This window comes from Ixodes scapularis, unplaced genomic scaffold (assembly GCF_016920785.2).
Source record: "Ixodes scapularis isolate PalLabHiFi unplaced genomic scaffold, ASM1692078v2 PGA_scaffold7__128_contigs__length_106722199, whole genome shotgun sequence".
Classification (NCBI taxonomy): Eukaryota; Metazoa; Arthropoda; class Arachnida; order Ixodida; family Ixodidae; genus Ixodes; species Ixodes scapularis.
In genome coordinates, this window is record NW_024609882.1 from 95,274,555 (window position 1) to 95,288,444 (window position 13,890).

Genomic DNA, 13,890 nt, shown 5'->3' on the forward strand with positions numbered 1-13,890 from the left:
ACAAGAGGAGGGCTAGTGGGCTCAACGAGCGCTCACGGCTGCCGCATATCGTGTCGACGGCACGAGAGGGCGCCAGAAACGCATGGGCTGTAGTAGTTAATGCTTCACATTCCATTTGCAGCACTACTCGCGCTGTCGTTGTCATCACCGTGGTCGATTTGGCATTGAATTTCATTCGACGTAAACGACAGAAAACATTGGGAAAGATCTGAACAGGTGCCAATTCGTGCTGTCAAACCGCCAAGCCAAAGCCGCACGTCGAAGGACCTCGGAACGCTGCGATCCTCCAGCCCAGGCTAGCGCAGCGCCGCCACGTACATCCGGGAGCTTTCCACGCTCGCCGCTTCACAGCAATGCATGAGCGCACGTTTGCGCCTGATCTCCCTACACCTCCTCTAGTTTACATTTCCTGGGTTCAATTAATACCAGCGATACTTCGTTTCAGCTTAAATCCAGACTCAGCCGATGCTACAAGCAGGAGCATGGGGCCCTGAACAGTGATTGCGCTGCACGAGTGCGTATGCTTGGAAGGAACGCTGAAAGCTATGAGCTCGCGCTTTAAGCATCGGCTGCGTCTGGACCTAAACTACGGGTAAGCATAAAAGACAAGGCCTGCGCATGGAAGGCAAGCCTATCGCCATCTCTTTTTAAGAATCACGTTATTATTAACCAAGTGTGGGGTTGCACCTTAAAGGGGCCCTGCAATGACTTTTTGAATGGTCTTAATTTGCACCGAACCTGAGCGCACTGAACGTAGTAACTTAATCAAACTTTTCTTTTCTCAAATTTCGCTTTATTTTAAAAGTTATAGGCGAATTAGAATTACAAAAACAAGCAAAAAATACCCTCCTTCATGACGTCGTAGGTCCTGGCTTGAGTGGCCGTGAACTAGAGAAGGGGTAGTGAGCTCATCGAGCGTTCACGGTTGCCGCACTCCGGGCCGACGGCTCGAGAGGGCGCCACTAAAGCATACGTGAGATAGGCCCTATGAAGCGGGCGGTCGGGGCGGCTCGCATTGCATTTGCTGCGCGATTAAAGACTATTTCGGCTTAACACTTCATTAGCCACAAACGACAGCAAACACGGGGTAAAGATCAGTTCAGAACGGAAGCCACTTTGCGCTGCCATGCCGCCAAATGGCCAAATCGCCAGCAGGGCCCGCGCCGAAAGCCTTCGGAACGCTCGGAACCGGTCGGATCGTCGAGCCGGTATACGACCGCAGCGCCGCCGCGTACATCCGGGACTTTTTTACGCTGGCCGTTCGTCGTAGCCTCATCCCACTAGTTCTTTCTAGTATGCGCCGTTTTTTTTCCGCCGCTTGGTGGCGGGTATGTCGACGGGTCTTTTCTTGTTTCCGTACTTTATAAACTGCATTTGTTTCTTTTCTGATCTAAAATACTGAACAAAAACTTCGTTTATTAATAATTGAAACGGTTCGCTCCACTTATATTTAGTATTTCGACTACGAAAAAACTTTTAGCGGCTCTGACCAGTAGTAAGCTTAGGACCAAAGACGTCACATTTTGCGCGCTTTCGGTACCGCGGGTCGCCCTCGTCGGTGGAGGTGGTTTCCGCGTCGTCCAGTTAAAATATGACGCACTGATATTTAGTTACTCTCTCCGTGCCCGCTGGCTTGTCCGAACCCCAAGTAACGTGGAAACCGCAAAAAAGGTAGTTGCTTAAATATGATTGCAGGGCCCCTTTAAAGGGATTGTCCGGTCAGATGTCGTATCCAAGAAAACATTTAGACCTGATTGTCAATGGCTGTAGGAGCATCTACCACGACGAATCTGAATTTAATGTGGCTCCCTGGACGAGTGATTGTGGAACAAAAGGTTAGGATGCAAACGAGCTAGTGAAGGCTTAACATAATTTAACACAAACCCCCGAGACTGGGGAAACGACGAATGACAACACAACACACAAAGTCTCAAACACAGCTGAATTTTATTTCACAGAAGTTAGTGTTTATGTAGGGTTTCGCTGACTCCCCAAACCAAACAAAGAAAAAAAAAGAAAAAAACATGAGAACGCTTTTTACAAAAACGCATAAGAACTCAAAATACTTGGCACAAAGCCGAAATAAGTAACAAAACAAGTTGGGTTGAACCTTGATCATTTGACCCCAACACCCGGAAAAGACAATAAAAAAACAAAAAAACCACCCTTTTTTGGAACAAACGAACAGAACCGTAACCAAAAACTTCCATCATCAATACCCAAACGAACATAAAACAAAAGAAAGGCGCTGCGTCTCTCCTGAGCTAAAATAAATATTATATAATATGTCATATTGTTCAATAGATTCTACAATTACGGTCGGTGTCAGCTCCCGGTACCTATCGTCAGCATACAGACTCACGGGAAAGTTGAGACATGCTGCAGTGTTCCAGGTGTGTGGCGCCGATTCTCGTTGCATATAAAACACGCTCTACCGTCCTGGCGTGTTTTCGACTTTCTGTCAACAAGGGAGCAGCAGCAGCAATAGCACAATAAAAATCATTTGGCAACTGATCTCACTGACTCGATCCTGCAAACGCAAAAGAAGCACAATAAAAAAAAAAGCTTGTCCGTGCGTCAATTAGCTTCGAAATAACGTGTGGTGCGTTAACATAAAAAGCGTGGACATAAAAAGACCCCTAGGAATGTAAAAGCCATAACGTGGCGTACCGCAGAGCGACGCACAGGATCTCTAGACTGCCACTTCAAGTATTATCTATGTATTGCGGGCCACGACTCTACCAGGGTTCTAGACCATCCAGGAGGTATACAGACATTTTCAGCAAATGTAAACTTAGGAAATGCTTTCTTAATTTTTGTTTGTTGCCATCTTTTTCGGCAATAATTTTAATCTGCATCCGTCATCAAGTACGCAAAGAAAATTTATTTCACTCATATTTCCAGCATTCCCTTTTTGAGAGAGATATTGCATTTTTGTGAACGAAGCGAAGACTCATTTCGCGCACGCCGTTTGGCCATGGTATTCAAACGCGACTGATTCGTGTTTGAATACCATTGCCATTCGTGTCGGTGAAGCGAAAATGTCACCTGAAACTCTCTTAATTCTTGAATCAATATTGCAGACGGCATTTTTTTTTCTTTACTGGAAAATCATATCTCTGAGAGCCCTCACTTTTTGTAGAATGTTTCATGGGCTACAGAGAACCATTGCGCGTGCTCCAACAGCTCGACGCACGACTGATATAATTGGTGTCTTCGACCACTGGGTACCTTTGAGCTTATCTCCGAACACAAAATATATTCGATGCTCTAGTTATAAACGAAGAAAGCGATAAAAATAGCTATCACGGCCAGGAATATGTTAAACCTTGAAAAGCCGCGCTTCTTTGTTTGAAAGCTCGTGCAGTTGCTATTTAGCGGATAGAGCATTCTCATTTGGGATCCCAAGACGGCGTCTCGTGCTCCAGTCCATGAATGAGGGCCTTCGAGTCTGAATTGGTATGGCACACAAGGCCCCAGTAGGGCACGGAACAGCTTGTGGTCGGTGAAGAAGTACTTGAGCATCCTGGGACTGGCGCCAATCTTGTCCGCCAGCTCATCCATGTACTTCATCCTATCCACGTGTAGAATGGCATCGTACGAGCTTCCATAACGACGTCGCAGTGCAGCTCTTTTTCTTGCAATGTCCTGGTACATGTCGGGATGCGGTGGAAGCTTGCACTTGCCAGTGAGCAGCTGCGCCACCCATCGGGCCTGCGGGGAATTACAAGCGGAGTAAGAGATTGGATGCTTTGTTCGGCGGCACGTGCAGTTGTATGCTTCAGAGCTGTCAACTGTTGAATAGAAATTCATGTAAATTAAGGATGGACATTCTCACGGGTGAACCGTTATGAGCTGAACTTGGAACAATTGGCATGCGGGTTCTTAGCTTGCTAAAAGCTTCACAGTTTCACTGAAATATGAAGTTTAAAGTATTGTCAGCTTTCTTTATGGCCAAAGTGCACGTTGTTGTACTTTCACGCCGTTCTAAATATGGGAGTGAGCTGATCTGCTTAGGTTAGCGACAAAAAGAAACGTACCGGTGGTATCCTTCAGGTCACGTCCCAATTGAGGTTAAATGAAATTATAGGCTCTTAAATTGCATATTGATATAGAAGAAGAAAATATAAGGTGCTATAGAGAATTGTTAATATAAGTGCTGGAATTCTTACGTGACTTCTCTTTTTACAATTTTTGGAATTCTTAGATCTTCATGGTGGAATGGCCACTCCTCCGTCCGACTCAAAGGGGGCACTAAACCACTTTTTGCGATTCTGTGATAGTCTATTTATTATCATGGCCCAATATATGTTCTCTAAGCATCCAAATATGCAAACACCTTACTCATGCGATGCCTATTTTCCTATTAAAGTTGTCGTGTAACATTGCTTATATTAAAACTATCGCAGACGCCACAGGGCACCGTCGGACGAGCAGGAACCGTGCTCGTCCAACAACGCCCTCCGGTGTCTTCGAGAAAGAGCATGGCGGCCACCAAGCACTATTTCGCGTCGTGGTCCTCGCTGGACCATTTTGCACAGCATTCTGAGCCTGGACAGGATGCGGTTTGGTGGGCATGCCGATCGCACTTAAAACACCTGAGTGGATTAGGAATGAAAGTCCGAACTTCACGTCTCAGGTAGCAAACCTTGATGTGTGAAGGTGGGTCAAGTGTTCGGAAGGTGCATACCCCCGCGTGCATGGCAGAGAAGAAACGCTTTTCCCAGCATCTGGAAGTTTCTCGCTTATTCGTACCCCGAGTGTAAAAGATAAGGGAGCCAGAATGACTTTGCTTGGTCAGTCTAGTCCTAGCTTACTCCCAAACATTGTAGGTTGAATCGTCGAGATGACAATTGTAATAGATAAAGAGCCGAGCGCGGAATTGCAGATTCATGGACTGACTCTCTAACGATATCCAGCTCTCACACCGACGCAGCGTCGCTCGCTGGTGATGCCGTCGACCCTCGCTGCTGGTTTTGCGATGTGCACTCTTTTTTAGAGCGCAGCTCTTAGGCGACCGTTTCCGCATATAGCGGCGTCGCCGTCGCCGACACTGTCAGCGTAACCGCTCCTTTAAATTTAGCGGAAAATTAAATTGGTGTTGATGTCACGTTACGTCAGTTCTCCAGGTAAATTTAGCGGGGAAACTATTTTGGTGCAGAGGTCACGTGGCGTAAATGTTTCAGCTAAATTTAGGACGGAAACTGTGGAAGGAGGGGAGGGTATGGAGGAAGAGGTTGGGAGGGTATGAAGTAAGAGGGTGGGAGGATGGGAGGAGGAGGAGAAGGAGAAGGGAGACGAGGAGGAGCGGAGACGAAGAGGATGGAAGGAGGAAGGGAGAGGAGCAGAACAGGAGAGAAGAAAGAGGTGGAGGGAAGGAGAAGGAGGGTGAAGGTGAGGATTGATAGAGGGGAGAGGAGGGGAAAGAAGGAGAAGGAGGAGGAAGAGAGGGGAGGAAGAGAAGTGGAGGGTACGGATGAGGAGGAGGGGCATACCCTCCCCTCCGTACCGTCCCCTCGTCCCCCTCAGGAGCTGCGCTCTAATTCCGTATTACAGAGATGTTTAAACGTCTTTCATTTTTTTGTTTGTTTCTGGTACAAGTTCGCCGATTAAACATTTTTTTAATTCATTATTTTTCATCTCGTCGCCTTCATTTGTGACAATATAATGTGGTTCGTCTTACTCTATGTGCAATTTTTTTTTAGTTTTTTAGTTGTCGAACTGCCGTAACATTCTCATCTGCGAGGCCCTCGGAAATTTCTGATCTGAAATATCTAACAGGTAGTCCACAAATATCACCTGCTTGGACGAGTTTAACGTGCAATGACTGTGGCAGTTCTGATTTGAACAGCTTATTGCTTGGAGTCTCATACGATATTTCAAAAAACAAATGTTCTCCTGATATGATTTCATTTAGGTTTGCAAGAGTTGTATTTTTACAGCGGAGCTGTTAAGGGTTAGTTTCCCTAGAATCGTGTCCATTGGCAAAGAAATGATGACACCCAACTCTGTACAGCTACCGCCATCTATGACCGACGGAAGCAACAGGCTTGCCGGTTGTCTGGTTGCCGCCATCGCTCATAGATGGCGGCAACCTTTCCTCGGAAGATGAAGAGCGGTAGTGGAAAAAGCGGTGACGTGCGCAGCAGCGCGAAGGGTTCCGCAACCGCCGCGAAGCCGCTGTCGCCGCAAGTTTCACTGCGTCGAGCGCTTCAAATTTCCTTGCGAAATAAGAGCAGATCACTCGCCTGCAAAGCCGCCGCCGAGAAAAGACGGTTACAGCTACGCTGCTCTTCCTTCTTCACCAGAGTGGAAAGGCTGAACGTTTTTTTTATTGTTTTATATAACTAATGGCAAGGCTTTGCTCGGTGTGTGATAAGGATGTCTGCAAGAAATTACAAATATTTTTCCACGTGTTTCTTTTTTTTTTTATAATCAGCTTGTTTTCTTTCTCCGCGCCAAAGCCGTTTCCCGTCTCCGATCGTGAGAATTTGGCCTGCGGTTCCCATGAGAGGAGAGTTCACTTGAAGGAATTCTCCGGTAAACTTTCATGTTCAGAAAAAAACTTGAGTAAAGTATTGTCATGGCCTTTGGAAGTATCTTCCGCACAATATCCAAATACTCAGTTTTTCTATGCACAAGTGATTGAATTTTAAACCGAGCTCAACTGCTCAGATTGCACCCCAAAAACACACGACATTTTCATTGGCAACAACGAAAACTCTCAAATAACATCACGAGAAAAGCGCCACGACACCTCTTGACGACTGTCTCAGTAAAAGAACCTCGTTATTACAAAGACAAGATTTACGGTATGGAGGGAAGCACAGTTTTTCGCCGATTTTCTTTGTACGCTCTATCAACCATGCCGATCAAAATCGCAAAAACGTCAACGCCCGAGACTGATGTTGTCAAGCCTGATGTGACGTCACGACACGGCTAGTCATGCACACATGGGAAATTTGGCGTGCAGTTGTGTAACGATGTTCATGATTGATTTTAAAAACATCGAAGCGCCTTTTAAAGAAATAACTATCAGATCTAACTATATTTCAGCATCCGCTAAGTGATTAGTGAAAAAAACTTAGTAATTTTCGGATAGAACCGGACAATTCCTTTAATCTCACGCGGCTCAGCCACCACGCCCTCCAACCATGGGCCATCTTGAGCGTACTTAAACAGAATAGGTGACACCCCGAGAATTGAAAGGCTGAGGGAGAGGTATAACCAAGCACACGATCGTCAAAGACATGCTGATATCTCTCCAGGACTTTAGCCCTTGGTGCCTGGTGGAGAAGATGAAGTAAACGATAAGATAAAAAAAAAGAAAAAAAAGTATGTCCTCTCAAATAGCACCTGGTCTAGCCATACAGCACCACCTTCTCAGAGAAGCGAGGGCCCAAGGGGAGTATTGACTTCCCCGTCGAACCACAATGGGTCCAAACCAACCTCAAAGTCAACTCAATCACCAGGATGCCTTCTCTCACTTACACCTTGCCAAGGTCTCTCATCTTGCACCCCTATGTATGAAAACCACAGGTTGAGATTTTCTGTCAAATTACGAGCTCTGATGTAATTTCAAAGTGCTATACGGTACGAGTTCGTCCCTCGTACTCTTCGATCTATCCGACGAAAGAGAGCCGGTCGGATTGCCCGGGAGATTATCAAGGCAGCCAGTCGTTCAATCAAATGTAATGTTTATTCGAATTGTGTCTATTATAAGTGGAGCATGTTCCTTCCACGAGCCAGCAACCGCCAATGTGTGCGAGCATGCGCAAAAAAATTGACATCGTATTTCCCCATTCGCGTTTAAGATGACAATGATATTTATGGGCTTCCGGCCAAAGGAGAAGACAGACAGTCCTTTCATGTTGGGAGATGAAAGCTACGTACTTGTTAGACCAATTCATCGCTTACCTTTTACACGAGACACCACTGTGGAGATGAAAAGCCTGCCTTTATTCACCTTTTCCCTGGAGCCAACACATTTCACTGTCAACTTAAGCGGGAATGGGAGATTAGACAGTTTTAGTGTAGCGCTGCTGGCTCTTACGTACTGTTGGGACCGAGCGTTTGACCCTGGTTGGTGGTGTGTCGACTCATGCCAGGCACGGGAGCGGGAGTGGGGCAGGAGACTGGGAGCCGATCAGCGGTAACGAACTGTACAGTATGTACAGATTTAATTACATCCTATGTACAGGTTAGGCGGCTGATCGTCAGCAGCGTTCATCGAGGTTGCGAGTTCCAGCAAAAGATAAAAAAACACCACGCTCTTGCGCGCGCTCTTGCACCAGACCGTTTTCTTTCTCGTTGTCTTGCTACCCCCAGGTAGCTCGAGGCTGTAGGAGCGTCCTTTGTCCGGGACGTTCAAAACTACGCCAGATGAGTAGACTTCCCGGCGCTGCCAGTTCTGTCGGGGCAGCCGAGGCAGTTCCTTTCTTTCATGCCTCGGGAAAACGAGGGCGCCAGGTGTGACCGGTCCATCTCGCCGATCGCCGATACTTGGTGATGAAGCCGGACGCCCGCAGGGATACAACAGCTCCTCCGCCGACGGGTAAACGGTCTTGAGGTTGAGGGGTCTGCAACCGCTCTGCCGAAAGCCGATGGCTCGCTGCTGTCTTCCAGGCCCCAGAATCGGCGCTGCTACTTTTTCACCTCTCAAACATGCAAGCAGCGCATGAATCACTGAATCACAAAACATCACACAACAGAAATCAGCAAGCATTCACCCCGCCCGGAAATTCGCCAAGTAAAGATCACCCTAATTAATCTCACTGTCATCAAATTCTGCCGTCCGAGCGCGGCTGACCCACCAAACAAGACATCGAGAAAGCACTAAAACACTAGAATGGCTAGAAATCTCTCAAGGCTTTATAGCGTCTGTACAACCCCCTTTCAATACATGCGACTGAGAGTGTCTGCATTCGAGTTCAGCTTCCCCCGCTTGTATGTTACTCGGAAGTTAAACTCCTGAAGTGCTAAGCTCCACCTTAGCAGCCGTCCGTTTTTTGGCGACATTTGCTGCAGCCAGGTCAGGGGACAGTGGTCCGTCTCAAAGGTGGATTGAGCTCCCGCCAGGTAACAAGACAACTTTTGTGCGGCCCAGACTAGACAAGCACACTCCTTTTCGGAGGCGCGATACGCTTCCTCCCGTGTTGTCAGCTTGCGGCTCGCGTAGAGAATGGGATGCTCTTCGTCCCCTTCTTTTTGGCACAGAACAACCCCCATGCCCCGGTCTTTACTGCCTTGGCTATGACGGTGTCTACATCATACTCTCCCCTCTTCCCCTCCCAAGTAGGAATCTCCGTGGGGACTTCCTCTGGGGTGTTCCAAGCAAGGCTAACTATCTCTTTCCTCCCCACATAAGGTTTCAACAGGTTACAGTGATATATCCGTACTTTCTTTCGTTTCCCCCCCCGACTCCACAGCGTAGTTCGTCTCAGAGAGCTTTTGCAGCACTTTGGCTGGACCTTCCCACTGCACTTCTAACTTGTTTTTCTTGGAAACCCTCAGCAGCATCACTTGGTCTCCCACTTCAAACTTACGCTCCCTGGCTCCCCTGTCATAGTAGAGTTTCGCCTTCGCCTGCGCCCGCTGCATGTTCGCCTCAACTACTTCCTGTGTCTTATGCATGCGATCTAAGAGCTTCAACACGTACTCCACCACAGTCGGGTCTTCCCCTTGGCCTTCCCACGACTCACGCAACATGCGTAGTGGCGAGCGCAGCGAACGCCCATACACAAGCTCGGCCGGGCTGAAACCCGTGGCTTCATGTGGCACTGTGCGCAATGCGAACATGGTTGCCGGAAGACACGCCTCCCAATCTACTTTCTGCTCGAAGCACAGCGCGCGCAGAACTCGTTTGAAAACTGAATGCCATTTCTCTACGGCGTTTGATTGAGGGTGGTACACGGAGCTATGCACAACACGAATGCCACATTTCTCCAAAAATGTGTTCGTGAGGGCGCTAGTGAAAACACTACCCTGGTCTGATTGGATTTCAGCGGGAAATCCAATCCTCGCAAACACAGACAGCAGCGCGTCCACGATCTCGGCTGAACTCAACTCTTTCAGAGGACATGCCTCTGGGAACTTCGTCGCGGGACAAAGTAGCGTGAATACATACTTGTACCCTGACTTGCCCACTGGCAGTGGACCTACCGTATCTATGACCAGGCGGCGAAAAGGCTCTGTGATCAGCGGCACTAGTCTCAGCGGTGCTTTGTTCTTCTCGTGCGGCTTCCACGCTGACACGCGTCGCACGACCGTACAAAGTTTGCCGCGTCGCGGAAGCAGCCTGGCCAGTAGTACTCTTGTAACAGCCGGTCCTTCGTTTTCTTAATGCCGAGGTGACCTGACCAAGAGCTCCCATGAGACAACTCTAAGAGGTCCGAGCGGTACTTCTGGGGCACGACCAGTTGGTCGAGAACCCTGCCCTTACGATCTTTGTAATGGCGGTAGAGTACCCCTGCCTTGATCTGATACGAGACGTTCCGTCTGCTTATGCCATCTTTGGCGGTATCATGCAGTACTGTAAGGCTCGGATCACTCTGTTGTTGCTCAATGAGAAGCTCTCGGTCAACCTGTAGCAAGGCATGAAAGCTACGCGACGAAGGGGAGAGTACGAGTCCCCCCTCGTCCCCCGTTTCGCAGCCAGGCACAATCTTTCCCTCTTCTATCTCCGCCGCGGTATCGCTTCTCGCGAGTTTCCCGGTTTCCCCGGCGGCACTCCCGTGTCGCGTTGACCCCATTTTGTCCGTAGAAGTGGTCTCCGCATTGTCGGAGGAAGAGGGCCCGTCCGAAGTTGACTGACAGCTCGGTGGAACTTCATCCTCACTCCAACACACCACTTCCGCGGCTATTTGGCGCGCCCTGGCTCTCGTTAGCGCCTGCACCTTCCTTTCGCTAAACACTAGGCCCCTTTTTCGCAGCATCTGATCGGATTTGTTTGAAAACAAATAGGGGCAGCTGAGCGGCAGATTGCGGGAAACCGCGGCCTCGGTCTCCAGCTTCCCAAAGGGACCTTCTACACTAACGCGAGCAATGGGGAGGCAGACCTTTTGATCTTCGACTGCCTGCTTAATCCATGCACATTCCCCCGTGTAGTCATCTGGCCTAACCAGAGACGGGTGCATGACATCGATGGTTGCTGCGCAGTCGCGAAGAACTCGGCACGGGCTACCATTGACTCTTAAGTCGTGTACATAAGGCTCTAGAGGCCTCCGGTTCTCCTCGTCATCGACGTAGTGAAACACCACTTTTGGCTTCCGACATCCCGCCGCGATGTGCCCGCTCTCCTGGCAGTTATAGCACACCGGCGGTTTGCGCTTTTCAAACGACTTCTCTCTTTCGGGTTTCCCCTTCTCACTGGATCTCGACTCTTTTGAGACGTCTTCGCTCGGAAGCTTTTGTTCAGGTTGCCTACCTTCCCCATTACGTTTACCGGCCTTTGCCGCAGGCCATTTGCCGGTTCCGTCGGGCTTCTTAGGTTCCCCTCTGGCTTCCCTCTCGAGCGGACGCTCCTCTCCAGCTTTTCTACGTGAAGCGTATTCCTCGGCCAGCTCCCCCGCTCTCTCGACGGTGTTCACGTCAGGCTTGTCTTGAAGCCAGAACCTCACCGCGTCAGGGAGGCAACGGTAGAACTGCTCAAGGGCCACGCATTCCACTACCTTATCGTGCTCTCCGTACACATCGGCGCTTTTTAGCCACTCAATTAAGTTTGCCCGCAGGTCGTACGCGAGCTCCGGGTATCCTTGTTCGGGCTTCTTACGCATGCTACGGAATCGCTGACGAAAGGCCTCTGTGGTCAGGCGGTACTTTCGGAGCAGACTCGCCTTCGCCTTCTCATACACTTCAGCGTCCTCCTTGCTCAGACGCGCGACAACGTCCGCGACTTCACACGGGAGGAGCGTCAGCAGTCTCTGTGACCAAGTTTCGCGTCTGAAACCCAGTTTTTCGCAGGTACGCTCAAAATTCACCAAAAAGAGGCCAATGTCCTCGCCTACTTTGAACGGCTGCATCAATTTAGACATTTTGAAACTCTCGACCTTCCTTTGACTTGACCCCTCTGAGCTAGCCCGCCCGCTGTCGAGCTGCCGCTGCTCCAACTCGAGTCTCCGAAGCTCGAGTTCCTTTTCTTTCTAGTCAAGTTCCCTCCTTCGGTCATGGTTTCTCTTCTCTACTTCTTCCCAGCTCTCAATGATCTCCTCATTTTCTAGATCTAAAGCCCGAATCTTAGCAATGAGTTTTTTTTTTTAGGGTTCTTACTACTTCTAATCCCAGTTCCTCTGATAGCTGAATCAGTTCCGGTTTCTTCAATTTCGCCCACTCCATGTCTATCGTGAATGCCACCCACGCTCGGAATATCCCTCTACTGAGAAGTACTCTAATGTCACGCTTCTTCAGTAGCCACTTAGGTACCCAAATCTCACCGATAAATTCCTAGCTATAAGGAACGACACTTGGCGAACCTCCGAACGAAAATGAACACCCACCCACCTCCGATGTCCGACGCATGTGACCCGATCTCCACCGCTGCCTACCAGTTGTTGGGACCGAGCGTTTGACCCTGGTTGGTGGTGTGTCGACTCATGCCAGGCACGGGAGCGGGAGTGGGGCAGGAGACTGGGAGCCGATCAGCGGTAACGAACTGTACAGTATGTACAGATTTAATTACATCCTATGTGCAGGTTAGGCGGCTGATCGTCAGCAGCGTTCATCGAGGTTGCGAGTTCCAGCAAAAGATAAAAAAACACCACGCTCTTGCGCGCGCTCTTGCACCAGACCGTTTTCTTTCTCGTTGTCTTGCTACCCCCAGGTAGCTCGTGGCTGTAGGAGCGTCCTTTGTCCGGGACGTTCAAAACTACGCCAGATGAGTAGACTTCCCGGCGCTGCCAGTTCTGTCGGGGCAGCCGAGGCAGTTCCTTTCTTTCATGCCTCGGGAAAACGAGGGCGCCAGGTGTGACCGGTCCATCTCGCCGATCGCCGATACTTGGTGATGAAGCCGGACGCCCGCAGGGATACAACAGTACGCAATACGCAATAGTACAGCGTAGGCTAAAAACGACCCGCTCAGACCGATTTTAGTTGTGAGTTACGTTTCCGAGTGAACACCTCACATGATCTTGGTTAAATTTGCCAGAGAATTCCGCGTGCTAATAGCGCCACCATGCTCCTGATAATAAATATTGAAAATGAAAACGTGTCCAAGCATTTTTGTCCAAGTTAAACCAAGCTGTAGCGGCCTCGTCCAGCGCGCTTTTCTGCGGGGTACAGAGGCTACGAGAACGAGTGCGTAGCCAAATTCCATCACGGAGGTTCCTTCACTCGTCCCGTGGAAACGACACTTTTCATCAATCCTATCGCGGAATGAAATCCATGACCTACTGATGTCCAGTGCATAGCGAAAACTTCGCTGATTTCTTGAAGGGTCGTTCGTCCGTCGGCGATGAACTGAGCGAATAGGCTTATCGTTGAGCAGATCGCAGCGTTGGCACACAGTGCGAGCGGTGAACACTTTCACTGTGCACAACTTCAGCTGCACGGCGATCTGATTTGACCGCTGTACGTCCCGGAAACGATTGCCGCGCTAATTACCACGTTATTTCACCGTTCACGTAACACAAAACTTCGAGAACACCACGACGCCGTTGATGCGGCAATCGAGGTAATCGCTATCTTGAAACTGGCGCCCTCGTTGGGCCCGAGATTTCTCGAGAGCTTCCTGCAAAGCCCCCTAGCCCGCAACGCAACATCCCCAGCATTGCGTGCGTACGCAATACGCTAGCCCTTCTATTGCGTTCTGGGCATGCGCACTCATGATCCGCAATTTCTTGCGTACGCAAAGCTATAGCGTACGGTCCACTAAAACTGTCTATTATGACATTGATT

The 13,890-nt window shown here is 49.3% G+C and overlaps 1 protein-coding gene across 1 annotated transcript in view; it reads right to left on the reverse strand.

The window, feature by feature from the left end:
- Nucleotides 1–3,270: 3,270 nt before the first annotated feature.
- The window catches only part of LOC8053686 (flavin-containing monooxygenase 5-like), a 101,013-nt gene continuing 90,393 nt past the window's right edge, over nucleotides 3,271–13,890 (reverse strand). The window contains exon 5 of the mRNA XM_040210635.1: nucleotides 3,271–3,714. Coding sequence (XP_040066569.1) covers nucleotides 3,271–3,714 — 444 coding nt within the window. The remainder of the gene's footprint in view (nucleotides 3,715–13,890) is intronic.